This window comes from Coregonus lavaretus (assembly GCF_964263955.1).
Source record: "Coregonus lavaretus genome assembly, chromosome: 25".
NCBI classification, from domain to species: domain Eukaryota; kingdom Metazoa; phylum Chordata; class Actinopteri; order Salmoniformes; family Salmonidae; genus Coregonus; species Coregonus lavaretus.
The window spans coordinates 25,394,693-25,414,581 of record NC_140012.1 but is presented as its reverse complement, the minus strand read 5'-3'; the positions used below and the strand labels follow the sequence as shown (position 1 = coordinate 25,414,581).

The window sequence follows — 19,889 nt, the reverse complement described above, 5'->3', positions numbered from 1 at the left end:
AAGTCATTGGATTTGACTTGCCAATGTCTGTATGAACCCTGCTTAAAGGATGTATAGTCTTAGGCCTATGTTGCAGAATTGGTGGAGTTATGGGTCAATTTGCATATATTCACTTTTATACCACTAAGTACACATGTGGAACTGCACGAAAATAATTTTTATTTTTGTTTCAAACCATTTTGAAATGTTGATCCCAATGTCATATATTGGCCCAATTATTTATAGAAAGACCCATAAACAGATCTGGGACCAGGCTATGTTCTCTCTCCAGATCCACACACAGTGAAACGAGAGGATGCAGGGTGGATGCAGCTTGGTCTGGCAGTATGGTCAGCTACATGCTGCTCCCTTCAGCCCATGTAATTACCCAGCTATATGACTGAGTGGCCAGGATGTGAATGCCAATTGAGACTACAAAAGCCAGCAGTTGGTAGTATGGTTTTTGCTTTGTATAGCAGACCTAGCTACAGTCAGACCTACTACACTCATTCACAGAAGGAATACAACACAAATGATAAACAAATATTAGATATTGTATATTGATAGTGTATGACAAATTCCATTTTGTAGTTGTGTCACGGATTCTGCCGAGGCTGCCCCTCCTCCTTGCTCGGGCAGGCTTCGGCGTTCGTCATCACCGGAGTACTAGTTGCTGCCGATCTATGTTCTATGTTTCTATGTTCTACCTGTTGTTTTCAGTACATTTTGTTGTTGTTGTCTGATTGTCACACACCTGTTTCCCATCGTGCAATTACTCCTTCCCTATTTAACCCGGTGGCTCCCATTGTGTTTGTGCGTGTTTGTTATTTCGTTTCCTGTGTCGTTTGGTGAGCAGGTTTACTCCACCCTGTGTGGAGGTATTTGTATTTGTTTCTTTACTTGTTAGTAAAGTACGTTTTCATTGAGTTCTGTGTCCTGCGCCTGACTTCGACCCACTGCATTACACTGACACTCGTGACAAGTTGATATGTGACATATTTGGTAATGTGAATTTGAAGAGTTTATTTACAAAACGCTATATCCACCAATTTTTCAAATTTGTGTTTTTTCACCAGGGATTATTGCTTATGGGTACCTTCATGTGTGTATAAAATATTACTGTTCTCAAATTTTAATTTAATAGATTTTAGGTGTGTATTAAAAGTAGTTTGTGTTGCATTGTTTAGCTGGAATGGAGTGTCATGCCTCCCTTGGAGGTCTGGAGATTTTTGTATTGCAAAAATGGTTTGATTTGGATTCGATGTTACATTTCACGAACCATCCCCCCACACGCCCGGAGAAGGGGTGCTGTGTGTTATGTGCGTCACTGTTTTCCGTCCGTGAAGTTGTTGCCTATGCTAGTTTGAAGTGCTAGTTTTGAAGTTATCAGCCAGCGATTTATATTTATTGAAAGTGGATTACGCTGGTAAAGTCAAACGTCACAACACGTTCGAAAACCACTCTGGTGACAAACACACTTTTTTCCTGGTCTCCATTCGTCCACATGGCTGCTGGCTGAGCTTTGCTACCATCAAAAATATCATGAATATTGCCCACTATTCTCTTTTGTAAGGACCCAAAAAACAGAGGCAGTCGGAGAAACTATTCAAGTAAGTAAATAAATATTTTTAATGTTAAAAAACTATGTATTATTAGCTAGCTAGCTAGCTGGCTACAGTAGGCCACTTTGTAGGCTAACTCAACTGAGCTGCTAGCTAACTTTACACACTGTTTAGCTAAGTGATTTAAATGTCATCAGCTAGCTAACTTCCTATTAGCTAGTTATCGTGATGTAATCGTTCTAAATAAAAAACAGTCTCCAAATGCATTTGTAGATAACAGCCATGGAAGAGGGTAAAATTGCAGCCCCAGCTGTCAGGAGAGTGTAGGCTACTGGATAGGGCAGGAAATATTGTGGGAGGACAATATGAAAATATTCTCTAGTTCCAGTCCCTAAAGGGGAAAACTTTGAGGACAGAGAGATAATAGCAACATAATATTCAGTGCTGTCTAATTTTAGTATAATGAAGCCTGTTTCTTTGTGATGTTTTCTGTCCGCAGATATGGAAAGCTGTGAAAGCATGTTTGCAGATGAAGAGAGCGGTCCCAATGAATGTCCCAAGAGACTAAGGGTATATCCTATATGCCATTGGCAGTGGTGGAAAAAGTACCCAATTGTCATACTTGAGTAAAAGTAAAGATACCTTAATAGAAAATGACTCAAGTAAAAGTGAAAGTAACCCAGTAAAATCCTAATTGAGTAAAAGCCTAAAAGTATTTGGTTTTAAATATACTTACGTATCAAAGTAAATGTAATTGCTAAAATATACTTAAGTATCAAAAGTAAAAGTAAAGGTATAAATCATTTAAAATTCCTTATATTAAGAAAACCTGACAGCACCATTATTAAAAATAAAAATACGGATAGCCAGAGGCACACTCCAACACTCATACATCATTTACAAATGAAGCATGTGTTTAGTGAGTCCGCCAGATCAGAGACAGTAGGGATGACCAGGGATGTTCTCTTGATAAGTGTGTGAATTAGACAAATTTCCCATCCTGCATTCAAAATGTAACGAGTACTTTTGGGTGTCAGGGAAAATGTATGGAGTAAAAAGTACATCATTTTCTTTAGGAATGTAGTGAAGTAAAAGTAAAAGTTGTCAAAAATATAAATAGTAAAGGAAAGTACAGATACCCCAAAAAACTGCTTAAGTAGTACTTTCAAGTATTTTTACTTCAGTACTTTACACCACTGGCCATGGGTGACTGTATATGTGTAGGCCTACCTACAGTGAGGGGAAAAAGTATTTGATCCCCTGCTGATTTTGTGCGTTTGCCCACTGACAAAGAAATTATCAGTCTATAATTTTAATGGTAGGTTTATTTGAACAGTGAGAGACAGAATAACAACAAAAGAATCCAGAAAAACGCATGTCAAAAATGTTATAAATTGATTTGCATTTTAATGAGGGAAATAAGTATTTGACTCTCAATCAGAAAGATTTCTGGCTCCCAGGTGTCTTTTATAGAGGTAATGAGCTGAGATTAGGAGCACACTCTTAAAGGGAGTGCTCCTAATCTCAGTTTGTTACCTGTATAAAAGACACCTGTCCACAGAAGCAATCAATCAATCAGATTCCAAACTCTCCACCATGGCCAAGACCAAAGAGCTCTCCAAGGATGTCAGGGACAAGATTGTAGACCTACACAAGGCTGGAATGGGCTACAAGACCATCGCCAAGCAGCTTGGTGAGAAGGTGACAACAGTTGGTGCGATTATTCGCAAATGGAAGAAACACAAAATAACTGTCAATCTCCCTCGGCCTGGGGCTCCTTGCAAGATCTCACCTCGTGGAGTTGCAATGATCATGAGAACGGTGAGGAATCAGCCCAGAACTACACGGGAGGATCTTGTCAATGATCTCAAGGCAGCTGGGACCATAGTCACCAAGAAAACAATTGGTAACACACTACGCCGTGAAGGACTGACATCCTGAAGCGCCCGCAAGGTCCCCCTGCTCAAGAAACCACATATACAGGCCTGTCAGAAGTTTGCCAATGAAGATCTGAATGATTCAGAGGAGAACTGTGTGAAAGTGTTGTGGTCAGATGAGACCAAAATCGAGCTCTTTGGCATCAACTCAACTCGCCGTGTTTGGAGGAGGAGGAATGCTGCCTATAACCCCAAGAACACCATCCCCACCGTCAAACATGGAGGTGGAAACATTATGCTTTGGGGTGTTTTTCTGCTAAGGGGACAGGACAACTTCACCGCATCAAAGGGAAGATGGACGGCGCCATGTACCGTCAAATCTTGGGTGAGAACCTCCTTCCCTCAGCCAGGGCATTGAAAATGGGTCGTGGATTGGTATTCCAGTATGACAATGACCCAAAACACACGGCCAAGGCAACAAAGGAGTGGCTCAAGAAGAAGCACATGAAGGTCCTGGAGTGGCCTAGCCAGTCTCCAGACCTTAATCCCATAGAAAATCTGTGGAGGGAGCTGATGGTTCGAGTTGCCAAACGTCAGGCTCAACCTTAATGACTTGGAGAAGATCTGCAAAGAGGAGTGGGACAAAATCCCTCCTGAGATGTGTGCAAACCTGGTGGCCAACTACAAGAAACGTCTGACCTCTGTGATTGCCAACAAGGGTTTTGCCACCAAGTACTAAGTCATGTTTTGCAGAGGGGTCAAATACTTATTTCCCTCATTAAAATGCAAATCAATTTATAACATTTTTGACATGCATTTTTCTGGATTTATTTGTTGTTATTCTGTCTCTCACTGTTCAAATAAACCTACCATAAAAATTATAGACTGATCATGTCTTTGTCAGTGGGCAAACGTACAAAATCAGCAGGGGATCAAATACTTTTTTCCCTCACTGTATGTTAGTAAATGTTGTATGCAAAAATACAGTTAAACATCACACACAATGTATAAAACTATTACAATTGGAGCAGGCCAACCCTGCTTGTCTTCTGGGTGTGCTGGGTTCTGTTTCAGCCCAGCAATAACACACCTGATTCAATTGATCAAATCGAATGAGTTGATAATCTAGTGTGCTATTGCTTGGCTGGAATACAAGTCTGCTCACCCAGTAGATCAAGGATCAGTGGATCAAGGTTGGCCACCTCTGGCATGGAGTTGTTTTTGTTCACCTGAGGTGATGCTTTAGCCTACTTGATGCTACTCAATTATCTATTGTTGTTTAGACTAAGATGTCTAATCTTTACATACGAGTTAGCTTATTTGTACATTTTGAAGTGATGAAGTGTTGATTCTTTGAAGTTAAGTTTAAACTTGTTTTAATTGTTAAACTATTATTCAAAATCAACTAGCGTCAATGTTGATTAATCACATACAGTATCACAATCCTACAATAAAGAGGGGAATGGGTTCTGTCTCTGTGTTTCTGTGTTGTATTCTCAAATGAACATTGCATTTTTGTCTAGTTGTAAGATCTCCAATCTGTTTCATTTGATTGACACACTCTCTCAGTATATCAGCTATCTGAATCTATTTAGCAGCTTATCATACAGTGGGGGAAAAAAGTATTTAGTCAGCCACCAATTGTGCAAGTTCTCCCACTTAAAAAGATGAGAGAGGCCTGTCATTTTCATCATAGGTACACGTCAACTATGACAGACAAAATGAGGAAAAAAAATCCAGAAAATCACATTGTAGGATTTTTAATGAATTTATTTGCAAATTATGGTGGAAAATAAGTATTTGGTCAATAACAAAAGTTTCTCAATACTTTGTTATATACCCTTTGTTGGCAATGACACAGGTCAAACGTTTTCTGTAAGTCTTCACAAGGTTCACACACTGTTGCTGGTATTTTGGCCCATTCCTCTATGCAGATCTCCTCTAGAGCAGTGATGTTTTGGGGCTGTCGCTGGGCAACACAGACTTTCAACTCCCTCCAAAGATTTTCTATGGGGTTGAGATCTGGAGACTGGCTAGGCCACTCCAGGACCTTGAAATGCTTCTTATGAAGCCACTCCTTCGTTGCCCGGGCAGTGTGTTTGGGATCATTGTCATGCTGAAAGACCCAGCCACGTTTCATCTTCAATGCCCTTGCTGATGGAAGGAGGTTTTCACTCAAAATCTCACGATACATGGCCCCATTCATTCTTTCCTTTACACGGATCAGTCGTCCTGGTCCCTTTGCAGAAAAACAGCCCCAAAGCATGATGTTTCCACCCCCATGCTTCACAGTAGGTATGGTGTTCTTTGGATGCAACTCAGCATTCTTTGTCCTCCAAAGACGACGAGTTGAGTTTTTACCAAAAAGTTATATTTTGGTTTCATCTGACCATATGACATTCTCCCAATCCTCTTCTGGATCATCCAAATGCACTCTAGCAAACTTCAGACGGGCCTGGACATGTACTGGCTTAAGCAGGGGGACACGTCTGGCACTGCAGGATTTGAGTCCCTGGCAGCGTAGTGTGTTACTGATGGTAGGCTTTGTTACTTTGGTCCCAGCTCTCTGCAGGTCATTCACTAGGTCCCCCCGTGTGGTTCTGGGATTTTTGCTCTCCGTTCTTGTGATCATTTTGACCCCACGGGGTGAGATCTTACATGGAGCCCCAGATCGAGGGAGATTATCAGTGGTCTTGTATGTCTTCCATTTCATAATAATTGCTCCCACAGTTGATTTCTTCAAACCAAGCTGCTTACCTATTGCAGATTCAGTCTTCCCAGCCTGGTGCAGGTCTACAATTTTGTTTCTGGTGTCCTTTGACAGCTCTTTGGTCTTGGCCATAGTGGAGTTTGGAGTGTGACTGTTTGAGGTTGTGGACAGGTGTCTTTTATACTGATAACAAGTTCAAACAGGTGACATTAATACAGGTAACGAGTGGAGGACAGAGGAGCCTCTTAAAGAAGAAGTTACAGGTCTGTGAGAGCCAGAAATCTTGCTTGTTTGTAGGTGACCAAATACTTATTTTCCACCATAATTTGCAAATAAATTCATTAAAAATCCTACAATGTGATTTTCTGGATTTTTTTCCTCAATTTGTCTGTCATAGTTGACGTGCACCTATGATGAAAATTACAGGCCTCTCTCATCTTTTTAAGTGGGAGAACTTGCACAATTGGTGGCTGACTAAATACTTTTTTCCCCCACTGTATGGCATGCATCACCAATGCAGCCATAGGCCTACAAGTATGATGGCATTACTGGCCTTATGGGCATCTGTCATCGAAGCAGAGAATAGCTAAACTCACACATTGTTTACATGTTGCGCTGCAGTTGAAGTCGTAAGTTTACATACACCTTAGCTAAATACATTTAAACTCAGTTTTTCACAATTCCTGACATTTAATCCTAGTAAAAATTCCCTCTTAGGTCAGTTAGGATCACCACTTTATTTTAAGAATGTGAAATGTCAGAATAATAGTAGAGAGTGATTTATTTCAGCTTTTATTTCTTTCATCACATTCCCAGTGGGTCAGAAGTTTACATGAACTCAATTAGTATTTGGTAGCATTTCCTTTAAATTGTTTAACTTGGGTCAAATGTTTCGGGTAGCCTTCCACAAGCTTCCCACAATAAGTTGGGTGAATTTTGGCCCATTCCTCCTGACAGAGCTGGTGTAACTAAGTCAGGTTTGTAGGCTTCCTTGCTCGCACACGCTTTTTCAGTTCTGCCCACAAATGTTCTATAGGATTGAAGTCAGGGCTTTGTGATGGCCACTCCAATACCTTGACTTTGTTGTCCTTAAGCCATTTTGCCACAACTTTGGAAGTATGCTTGGGGTCATTGTCCATTTGGAAGACCCATTTGCAACCAATCTTTAACTTCCTGACTGATGTCTTGAGATGTTGCTTCAATATATCCACATAATTTTCCTTCCTCATGATGCCATCTATTTTGTGAAGTGCACCAGTCCCTCCTGCAGCAAAGCACCCCCACAGCATGATGCTGCCACCCCCGTACTTCACGGTTGGGATGGTGTTCTTCGGCTTGCAAGCAACCCCCTTTTTCCTCCAAACATAACGATGGTCATTATGGCAAAAAAGTTATATTTTTGTTTCATCAGACCTGAGGACATTTCTAAAAAAAGTAAGATCTTTGTCCCCATGTGCAATTGCAAACCGTAGTCTGTCTTTTTTATGGCGGTTTTGGAGCAGTGGCTTCTTCCTTGCTGAGCGGCCTTTCAGGTTATGTCGATACAGGACTCGTTTTACTGTGGGTATAGATACTTTTGTACCTGTTTCCTCCAGCATCTTCACAAGGTCCTTTGCTGTTGTTCTGGGACTGATCTGCACTTTTCGCACCAAAGTACGTTCATCTCTAGGAGACAGAATGCGTCTCCTTTCTGAGCGGTATGACGGCTGCGTGGTCCCATGGTGTTTATACTTGCGTACTATTGTTTGTACAGATGAACGTGGTACCTTCAGGTGCTCCCAAGGACGAACCAGACTTGTGGAGGTCTACAATTTTTTTCTGAGGTCTTTGCTGATTTCTTTTGATTTTCCCATGATGTCAAGCAAAGAGGCACTGAGTTTGAAGGAAGGCCTTGAAATACATCCACAGGTACACCTCCAATTGACTCAAATGATGTCAATTAGCCTATCAGAAGCTTCTAAAGCTATGACATCATTTTCTGGAATTTTCCAAACTGTTTAAAGGCACCGTCAACTTAGTGTATGTAAACTTCTGACCCACTGGAATTGTGATACAGTTAATTTTAAGTGAAATAATCTGTCTGTAAACAATTGTTGGAAAAATTACTTGTGTCATGCACAAAGTAGATGTCCTAACCGACTTGCCAAAACTATAGTTTGTTAACAAGAAAAAAAAAAGGAGTGGTTGAAAAACGAGTTTTAATGACTCCAACCTAAGTGTATGTAAACTTCCGACTTAAACTGTATATGTCCTTAATTTAAAATGATACCAGTAGATAATGTGTATGAGGCAAACCATATATCATATTTTGTACATGCCTTTTAAGTCCTGACATTTATAAAATTGTTTGGTGCAAATCCAACCCTTGTAATTTAGGTACAGTATGAAAATAAGGAGATGACAATTATGCTACAGGAGATGAGCATTACAGGTAACATTTTATGAGGTTCACTTTATGTAAATCATTTTAGCAATGTTGCTTCCAAAATGATTGCAGTTGTTATCATACTGTACATAGACAGTACGTGGTTGCAATAATATGCTGTTTTTATCAACATTTTGTTCGCCTTATTATCGTGCGAGAAATGTAACTAGCTACTAGCTAGCTAGTTAGTTATACCTACGTAGCGTTGAAGATTAGCCGACTTTTCTCAAAACAAACCTCATTGTGGCTATCTACTTCTTGTCCCTCATGCTAGCCTTTACAGCCAAATATCACTTCAGAAACTTCAAAAGAAAAAAAAATTGATATGGCCAGTATTGTAGATCATATCTCCCGTCTTGCTGCAGCTTTAGCTCATCTCGTAATAACAGAGAAATGCTGTGAAAACCAGCGTGCTTCAAAGATTCTAAAATGTTTGGTCACCGGTGCTTGTGTTTACATTTTTTGTCCTCACGCACTGTTGCACCCACAACACTAATCTGGTGAGCACCTTTGGAGTGCCGCCCAAGCAAGGCATTTGATTGGTTTGACGTGTTACGAGGCGTCACTGATTTACACCGGGTTCCGACCAACGATTTATTTATACACTAGATGACTGTTAGGGGGCGCTGTGTTGCAGCCACTGTACCTCCATCTGTCACGTTCGTTGAGTACAGGATTGGACCAAGGTGCAGCGTGGTATGCGTACATGTTTGTTTATTGAATAAACACAGAATAAAACAACAAAAGCAACGTAACGTGAAGTTCTACAGGCTAACATCAAACAAGCCAAACACACAGAAACAAGATCCCACAAAACAGGTAGGCAACATGGCTACCTAAGTATGATCCCCAATCAGAGACAACGATTGACAGCTGCCTCTGATTGGGAACCACACCCGGCCAACATAGAAATACACATACTAGAAACTATCAACATTCACACCCTGACCAAACTAACAAGAAACAACAGGCATTAAAGGTCAGGGCGTGACAGTACCCTCCCCCAAAGGTGCGGACTCCGGCCGCAAAACCTAACTTAACAGGGGAGGGTCCTGGTGGGCATCTAGCCTCGGTGGCGGCTCCGGCTCCGGGCGTGACGTCCTCTCCCTTACTGCCTCCCCGTTGCACCCCTGGTCCGGTCTGGACCTCGGCGCGTTGCTTCCCCTCTCAGTCCTCCCACGATGCACCAAGCCCTGTCTGGACCCTGGTGTGGGAGGCCCCGACCCTGGAGAGGGGTTGACGTCTGGTTCTGGAGTGGAGCCGCTGACCGGAGCTGAACTGGACTGCGGTGGAGCGGACTGCTCTGGCACTGGAGTGGAGCCGCTGACCGGAGCTGGACTAGGCACCGGTGGAGCGGACTGCTCTGGCTCTGGACTGGAGCCGCTGACCGGAGCTGAACTGGACTGCGGTGGAGTGGACTGCTCTGGCACTGGAGTGGAGCCGCTGACCGGAGCTGGACTTGGCACCGGTGGAGCGGACTGCTCTGGCTCTGGACTGGAGCAGCTGACCAGAGCTGGACTGGGCACCGGTGGAGCGGACTGCTCTGGCACTGGAGTGGAGCAGCTGACCGGAGCTGGACTGGACACCGGTGGAGCGGACTGCTCTGGCACTGGAGTGGAGCAGCTGACAGGGGCTGGACTAGGCACTGGTAGAGCGGACTACTCTGGCACTGGAGTGGAGCCGTTGACCGGAGCTGGACTGGGCACCGGTGGAGCGGACTACTCTGGCTCTGGACTGGAGCAGCTGACCAGAGCTGGACTGGGCACCGGTGGAGCGGACTGCTCTGGCACTGGAGTGGAGCAGCTGACCGGAGCTGGACTGGACACCGGTGGAGCGGACTTCTCTGGCACAGGTCTGGTGTGAGGAACAGGCATGGGCCGCACCGGGCTGGGAACACGCACCACTGGTCTGGTGCGTGGAGTAGGCACGGGTCGTGCCGGACTGGAGACACGCACCACTGGTTTGGTGCGAGGAGCAGGTACGGGCCGTGCCGGACCGGAGACACGCACCACTGGTTTGGTGCGAGGAGCAGGCACGGGCCGCACCGGGCTGGGAACACGCACCACTGGTCTGTTGCGAGGATTAGGTACGGGGCGTACCGGGCTGGCGACACGCACCACTGGTTTGGTGCGGGGAGCAGGTACGGGCCGTACTGGACTAGATACACGCACCACTGGTTTGGTGCGGGGAGCAGGTACGGGCCGTACTGAACTGGATACACACACCACTGGTTTGGTGCGAGGAGCAGGTACGGGCCGTACCGGGCTGGGGAGGCGCACTGGTGACACAGTGCGTAGAACCGGCGCAGGATATACTGGACCGTAGAGGCGCACTGGAGGTTTGGAGCGTAAAGCTGGCACAACCCGTCCTGGCTGGATGCCCACTTTCGCACGGCACGTGCGGGGCGCTGGCACAGGACGCACTGGGCTGTGAAGGCGCACTGGCGACACAGTGCGTATCTCCGCATAACCTGGTTCCACAATGAACACACGCTCCTTACAGCGAGTGCGGGTAGCTGGCTCTGCTAACCTCTGCTCTAACGACTGAGCTCTCTGCTGCTGGAGGGTTAATTCCTCTCTCAGCTTCTCTTGTTGCCTGGCCAGCTCCTCTCTCCGTGCAACCATTGACTCCTTTTCCCTAAGGGCCTCCTGCTGCGCCTCCTCTTGAAGGGAGCTCTCCTGCTCTATCTTCGCGATCAGCCCCTGTAAGGTGTTTGCCTCTTCTATCAGAGTGCTAATCTCCAGGTCTCTCCGAGCCCCCCCCCCCCCAAACATTTTCTTGGGGTTGCCTCTCGGTCTTCCTTAGCGGTCGGCACCGTTGGCGTCGCCGTTGATCCTCTCCTACCTGGGCTTCTACCTTCGCCCAGGGTCCTTTACCAGCTAATACTGTATCTCCTCCCAAGACCACGTCTTCCCCACCTGTGTCCAGGGTGTTTGCTCCTCCTGGGCATGCTGCTTGGTCCGTTGGTGGTGGGATCTTCTGTCACGTTCGTTTAGTACAGGATTGGACCAAGGTGCAGCGTGGTATGAGTACATGTTCGTTTATTGAATAAACACCGAACAAAACAACAAAAGCAACGCAACGTAACGTGAAGTCCTACAGGCTAACATCAAACAAGCCAAACACACAGAAACAAGATCCCACAAAACAGGTAGGCAACATGGCTACCTAAGTATGATCCCCAATCAGAGACAACGATCGACAGCTGCCTCTGATTGGGAACCACACCCGGCCAACATAGAAATACACATACTAAAAACTATCAACATTCACAACCTGACCAAACTAAGAAGAAACAACAGGCATTAAATGTCTTGGCACTCCCAGCATTGTAGAGAATATTTTGGAAGCTATAGAAATATATTTATTAATGTTTACATTTGTTTTTGCCACATTTATTATATTACAGACACCTTAATGCATACTTTTAAATTAGATTATGTGAGCTAAACATTTGAAGTACATTTTTGTTGTTGATTAATAATGTTACTGTCCCCACTACAACAACAACAAAAATACTTAAATACATGTAATTTTTGAAGTACTGTAGAATTCCATGAATTCTTATGGAGGATTGCTCCTACTGGGGAGTGCCAATATGACCGACCGGTTGCTTCAAAGCGTCTCAATGGCCAATACATAGCATCAGCAATCCAGGGTTTATATAAATCATTGGTTCCGACCCCTCTTTAGCTGATTTCTGCCATGGAACTTCCCCAGGCTTCCTTTAGGGAAGCCTGGTTTGCGACGAGGCTAAATCAGGGCATCTGATTACTGAGTGAGTATGCAAACAGTCTAGAGACTGAAGCATTGACATTTCCACTTGAACTTTTCATGCTCTTCTCTCCTTTGTACAGCACTTGTCAACATATCTTTAACATGAAACAACATTTTCTTATTTTGAAAGACCATACATTTGATTATTTTCAGTGCTGCTTCTTTGACTGATCGTGTCAATAAAGCATTGCTGTTTTACTGAAGAGAAAACCTTGACCTTGACGACCATCCACTAAAGCACACGGTTCAATCAATTGGGCGAGGTGCACAAGCCTTAGTGGCTCTCTTTTGGGGGAAATTTGTTTTACTGACCAAGAAAGTGACTTTGTTGAATGGCTTGTTATGTGTGTGTGTGTGTGTGTGTGTGTGTGTGTGTGTGTGTGTGTGTGTGTGTGTGAGAAGGAGAGAGACAGAGACTGAGAGACAGACAGACAGACAGACAGACAGACAGACAGACAGACAGACAGACAGACAGACAGACAGACAGACAGACAGACAGACAGACAGAGGGAAGAAAGTGAGCTGCACTTCTAGCCTCCTGCCAAATGTATGACCATATTAGAGACACACATTTCCCACAGATCACAAAGACCCACAAATAATTTGTAGACAAATCAAACATTGATAAACTCCCATATTTGTTAGGCGAACTATCGCAGTGTGCAATCACAGCAGCAAGATCTGTGACCCATTGCCATGAGAAAAGGGCAACCAGTGGAGCACAAACAACATTGTAAATACAATCCATATCTGTTTATTTATCTTCCCCTACCTACCATTGGTACTTCAAATATTTGCACATTGCTAAAACACTGTACACAGCTGATAGCATAACATTAGAAATGCCTTTATCTTCTTGAAACCTTTGTGAGTGCAATGTTTACCATTAATTGTTGTTGTTTTGTTGTTGTTGTTTTTTGTTGTCATTTTTGTTAGTTTATTTCACTTGCTGTGGCAATGTAAACATATGTTTCCCATGTCAATAAAGCCCCTTTGAATTGAATTGAGACAGAGAGCGAGAGGGAGAGGGAGAGAATGATGGTTGGAAGAGAGCGAGAGACAGAGACAGACAGAAGAAAGAATAGAGAGAGACAGAGAGCGAGAACGAGGGAAGAAAGGAGAGAACAGAGAGTGATGTGATTGCACTCTCTGTCCTTCACCTCCCAGTCTCCTTCTTGATCAAACAAACACAGTGATATCATATGTCACTCACTCTAAGTACACTTGGTGCTTTCAAGACAACTGGGAACTTAGAAAAAAACGAGGTCAAATCATGACGTCAGTGATCTTCAGGTTGGAAAGTTGGAGCCCTAGAAAGATGCCAAAGTTTCCGACTTGGAATTCCAAGTTTGATGACGTTCAAAAATATTTTTCCCATTCTGAGCTAATTTTTTTCCCGAGTTTCCAGTTGTCTTGATCGCACTGAAGTCTGAGATTTCCGAGTTCCTAATTCCCAGTTGTTTTGAACAACTGTCACACACACACAATCTGAACTGAATCAGTGGGAGAGGTTGACCATCCTCTGGAGGGGGAAATCATTATGTGATTGACTAGATCATATTTGATGATGTACTCTATAATCTACTCCTTGTACTCTATAATGTCATTCAGTGAGAAGATTATTCTGCCATACTGTACATTTGCTGCCAATGACTATTTTCGTTGTTTGTATTTTTGTGTTTTCAACAGCCATGAAGTCTGGAGGCACCCAACTGAAACTCATCATGACGTTCCAGAACTACGGTCAGGCTCTGTTCAAACCTATGAAGTAAGTAGACTGCTTTATGCCAACCAGAAATGCTTCTCATGGTGATGTATTTTATAGGTTCAGTAGGCTATTCTTACAGTTCCGCAAGGGGACAATCTCAATGTGGTCTCAGAGCATTTCGTAAATCTGAGACACTCCATTTAGTATGATATGTTTCGTATGGTATGTATTAATTAGTGGATGTCGATCATCCATTTCGTATGATATGTTGTGAATTACAATTTGTATGATATGTTACGAATTGCAATTCGTACAATATGTTACGAATTGTGATTCGTACAATATGTTACAAAATAGCAAAACGTATGATGTATTACGAATTGCAATTTTATCTAGGGGTGGCTAACGCTAACGTTAACTATCTGGCTAACGTTAACTAGGCTAGAGGTTAGGGTTAGGGGTTAATTGTAGGGTTAAGGTTAGGGTTAGGTTAAAGAGTTAGGGTTAGGGGAAGGGTTAGCTAAAATGGTTAAGGTTACGGTTATGGAAATGGTTAGCTAACATGCTAAGTAGTTGCAAAGTAGCTAAAAAGTAGTAAGTAGTTGCAAAGTTGCTAAATTGCTAATGTTGTCCGTGATGAGATTCAAACACGCAACCTTTGGGTTGCTAGACATTCGCATATACGCCCACCCATCTGTTGCTAGACTTTCGCATTATACGCCCACCCTCCCACCCTGACCGACCGACCAACCAACCAACCCACCCAACCCAACCTCCTTTCGTTTTTACCTTAAATAACCTTCTGTCTTATGTAACCATACCAAATGTAACATATCATACTAATTTCAGTGTCCCGGATTTACGTTCACTATGTTACATCTAGTCTATCAGACTAGTCTGACAATCTAGATCAGGGATCTCCAACAGGTAGTTCCCGCTATCTACCAGTAGCTCGCAGCCCACTTATGAGTAGCTTGCCAATTCATTCTGGAAGTACATGCATTTTTTCATGTGTTCAATTGCAAACTGTCCTAAACATAAAGCTCTCGGCTACTATCCAATCAAAGCCACATTGACATTATCCAACCCCTGGTTAGCCACTATTGACTTAATAAGCAATATCTGCCAATAAAAAAAGTTTGGGGTCACTTAGAAGTGTCCTTGTTTTAGAAAGAAAAGCAATTTTTTTGTCCATTAAAATAACATCAAATTGATCAGAAATACAGTGTAGACATTGTTAATGTTGTAAATGGCTATTGTAGCTGGAAACGGCTGATTTTTAATGGAATATCTACATAGGCGTACAGAGGCCCATTATCAGCAACCATCAGTCCTGTGTTCCAATGGCACGTTGTATTTGCTAATCCAAATGTATCATTTTAAAAGGCTAATTGATCATTAGAAAACCCTTTTGCAATTATGTTAGCACAGCTGAAAACTGTTGTGTTGATTAAAGAAGCAATAAAACTGGCCTTCTTGAGAATAGTTGAGTATCTGGAGCATCAGCAATTGTGGGTTCGATTACAGGCTCAAAATGGCCAGAAACAAATAACTTTCTTCTGAAACTCGTCAGTCTATTCTTGTTCTGAGAAATTAAGGCTATTCCATGTGAGAAATTGCCAAGAAACTGAAGATCTCGTACAACGCTGTGTACTACTCCCTTCACAGAACAGCGCAAACTGTCTCTAACCAGAATAGAAAGAGGAGTGGGAGGCCCCGATGCACAACTGAGCAAGAGGACAAATACATTACAGTGTCTAGTTTGAGAAACAGACGCCTCACAGGTCCTCAACTGGCAGCTTCATTAAATAGTACCCGCAAAACACCAGTCTCAACATCAACAGTGAAGAGGCGACTCCGGGATGCTGACCTTCTAGGCAGAGTTGCGAAGAAAAAGCCATATCTCAGACTGCCCATCTTAATATTTTATTTTTATTGGCCAGTCTGAGATACGGCTTTTTCTTTGCAATTAAATGTTAACTGCAAAGTAGGCTTACCTGACAGAACTATTTCATGATTATTTGTATCAACTGGGTGGCCATTGTTTTGCAAACTCTGCCATGGCATTTGCTGTAGCAGTAGGCCTAACAGCAGAAGCATCACTAGACAGACACATTCCTCTCTTGCTAGATGTGCAATTAAAATGGAATTACACAGAAAAATCTAAATAGGTTTTTTCCAGACCTGATTTAAGCATTGACATGGACTCAGAACATCAATTTTTGTTGTTTCTCTATGAATAATTGTAATTTTGAGAGTAAAAAAACAGAAGGAAAAAAATCATAAACCAGGAGAAAAAAATAGTAGCTCGCGACATGTGTAATACCATTTTTTTATAGCTCTCATTCTAGAAAAGGTTGGAGACCCCCCGATCTAGATGAATAAAGTTTAAATGAAAACAAACATTATTTATTATTATATTGTATCCAGGTTGGCCCCTGTAGCTCAGTTGGTAGAGCATGGCGCTTGCAACGCCAGGGTTGTGGGTTCGTTTCCCATGGGGGGCCAGTATGAAAATGTACGCACTCACTTAACTGTAAGTCGCTCTGGATAAGAGCGTCTGCTAAATTACGTAAATGTAAAATATTGTAATGATATACTTCCTCATGATAAACTTGGTCCTTTAGTCCTAATCCTTTTCATGATTGTTGTAGCTAGCTGGGTTTTAAATGTAATTCCTTTTGTTATCATAATTGTAATTTAATTGAGGGTTAATCATTGTCACCCTCCCGTTGTGTGTGGCATCAGTGTCAGTGTGGAGAGCTGGGTTAAGCCTGTGGATGATCGCAGGGAGGAAGAGGTGGCGGAGGCGGAGAGAAGCTATTCAGAGGCTGTCATAATTACTAACTCCTTCAGTCTACTCACATAAAGTCAAGCTAGACGCACCTCAAATCACCCTGACATAACTGTGTGTGTGTGTGTGTGTTTGTGTGTGTGTGTGTGCATGCGTGTGTGTGCAGCTGTAACATCGCAAAGAGGCTCAGGAGAGGAGCATACCAACAAATATTGAAATATGATCCAAATCTATCCAGATTATCTCTCTGTGGTACACTAATATTGAACTTAAACAGAAACAAATCTATTTGTTGTCTGCAGCTGTCAACTCATCTCTGGTATTATCCCCCTGGTGTTCCTCTAATCTAGAGACAGGAGGGGCAGGAGGGGCAGGAGGAGTATGAGGGTTGTTTTCACTCCCCTGTCTTGATACACTTCCTTTAACAAAACATGGCCATCCGAACTGTCTTGACGGCACAGTTGGACACCAATCTCCGTCCAGCTGAATTGGCATACATATCCTCTCACTCCTCCATACTATTCCCAATTTTCCCTAAACTAAAAAAAAAATGTTTTACCCCTTTTTCTCCCCAATTGGTAGTTACAGTTTTGTCCCATCGCTGCAACTCCCTTATGGACTCGGGAGAGGCAAAGGTCGAGAGCCATACGTCCTCTGAAACACAACCCTGCCAAGCCACACTGCTTGCTTAACCTGGAAGCCAGCCGCACCAATGTGTCAGAAGAAACACTTGTACAACTGGCGACCGTGTCAGCGTGCATGCGCCCGGCCCGCCACAGGAGTCACTAGAGTGCGATGGGACAAGGATATCTCGGCCAGCCAAACCCTCCCCTAACCCGGACGACGCTGGGCCAATTGTGCGCCGCCTCATGGGTCTCCCGGTCGCGGCCGGCTACCCAAAAACCTAACCTTAACCCAAATTCCAAAAAATAAATAATATATACCCTTTTTCTTGATTCCGATCTTGTCTCATTGCTGCAACTCCCCAACGGGCTCGGGAGAGGCAAAGGTCGAGTCATGAGTCCTCCGAAACATGACCCGCCAAACCACGCTTCACCCGCTCACTTAACCCAGAAGCCAGCTGAACGAATGTGTCAGACAATACACTGTTCAACTGATGACCAAAGTCAGCCTGCAGGCGCCCGGCCCGCCACAAGGAGTTGCTAGAGCGCAATGAGCCAAGTAAAGCCCCCCCCGGCCAAACCCTCCCCTAACCGGACAACGCTGGGCCAATTTTGCGCTGCCCTATGGGACTCCCGGTAATGACACAGCCTGGGATCGAACCCGGGTCTGTAGTGACGCCTCAAGCACTGCGATGCAGTGCCTTAGACCGCTGCGCCACTCGGGAGGCATTTTCCCTTTACCCAAAAACCTTAACCCTAATTATTTTTTAAAAAAATGGTGATTACAATCTTGTCTCATCGCTGTAACTCCCCGACAGGCTCGGGAGAGGCAAACCACACTTCTTAACACCCGCTCGCTTAACCAATGTGTCGGACGAAACACTGTTCAATTGACAACAAAAGTCAGCCTGCAGGCGCCCGGCCCGCCACAAGGAGTTGCTAGAGTGCTCTGAGCCAAGTAAAAACCCTCCCCTAACCCGGACAACACTCTGCCTATTTTGCGCCGCCCCAGGCTGTAGTGACGCCGCAACACTGCGATGCAGTGCCTTAGACCACTGCGCCACTCGGGAGGCCCCTAACACCAATTCTAACCTTAACCCTAGACCCCCTAGAAATAGCATTTGACCTTGTGGGGACTAACAAAATGTCCCCAGTTTTGTTAATTTACTATTCTTGTGGGGACTTCTGATCCCCACAAGTATAGTTAAACACGTCCACACACACACACACACACACACACACACTGACGTACACGCACACATACGCACACTGACATACAGTGACATACATGCACACACCGTTCCATAACACCCCACCAACTCACTCCTCTCTCCTCAATCTGTTGGCGTGTTGCCACATGGTGCATTAAAGAGATAGAGGCGCAACATCAAAGACTTCACAGGGCATCAGCTTCTCCTCTGAACACAAATGCATCATGCAAGAGATCGGCCTCCTTCTACCAGTAAACCGGCTTCAGAATAGAAAGGCACAGAGCAGAAAACCAATAGTGCTGCTCTGTATCGATCCCATATCTCTCTCTCTCTCACCGACAAATATTGAAATACAATCAAAATCCATTCAGATTATCTCTCTGCAGGACACTAATATTGAACTTAAACAGAAACAAAATTACAGAAACAAAATTAAATTTGTTTGAAAAGTAAGAACCTGTGGTGATGTGTTTGGGATTTAAATATATTTGTTTTCTGCAGCTCTCAACTAATCTCTGGTATTATCCTCTTGGTGTACATATCCTCTCACTCCTTTTATAACTGACCTTGTGGGGACAAACAATTCAGTCCCATTCAAAATCCTATTTTCCCTAACCCCTAACCCTAACCCTTACCCTAACCTTAACCCAAAAACCTAACCTTAACCCTAACCCTAAACCTAACCCTAAACCTAACCCTAGCTCCTAATTCTAACACAAATTCTAACATTAACCCTAAACCCCCTAGAAATAGTAGTGACCTTGTGGGGACTAACAAAATGTCTACAGTTGGTCAAATATGATTATGTTTACTATTCTTGTGGGGACCTCTGGTCCCCACAAGTATAGTTAAACACGTCCACACAAACACACACACGCGCACACACACACACACACACACACACACACACACACACACACACACACACACACACACACACACACACACACACACACTGCCACATGGTGCATTAAAGAGATAGAGGCGCAACATCAAAGACTTCACAGGGCATCAGCTTCTCCTCTGAACACAAATGCATCATGCAAGAGATCGGCCTCCTTCTACCAGTAAACCGGCTTCAGAATAGAAAGGCACAGAGCAGGTGCAGAGCAGAAAACCAGTAGTGCTGCTCTGTATCGATCCCATGTACAGTGGGGAAAAAAAGTATTTAGTCAGCCACCAATTGTGCAAGTTCTCCCACTTAAAAAGATGAGAGAGGCCTG

The 19,889-nt window shown here is 43.7% G+C and overlaps 1 protein-coding gene across 1 annotated transcript in view; it reads left to right on the top strand.

Annotated features, from left to right (window-relative positions):
* Nucleotides 1–19,889, top strand: part of LOC311101026 (extracellular serine/threonine protein kinase FAM20C-like) — an 88,341-nt gene that overhangs the window by 4,394 nt on the left and 64,058 nt on the right. The window contains exon 3 of the mRNA XM_084142037.1: nt 14,020–14,098. Within this exon, the coding sequence (XP_083998163.1) occupies nt 14,020–14,098 (79 nt within the window). The remainder of the gene's footprint in view (nt 1–14,019; nt 14,099–19,889) is intronic.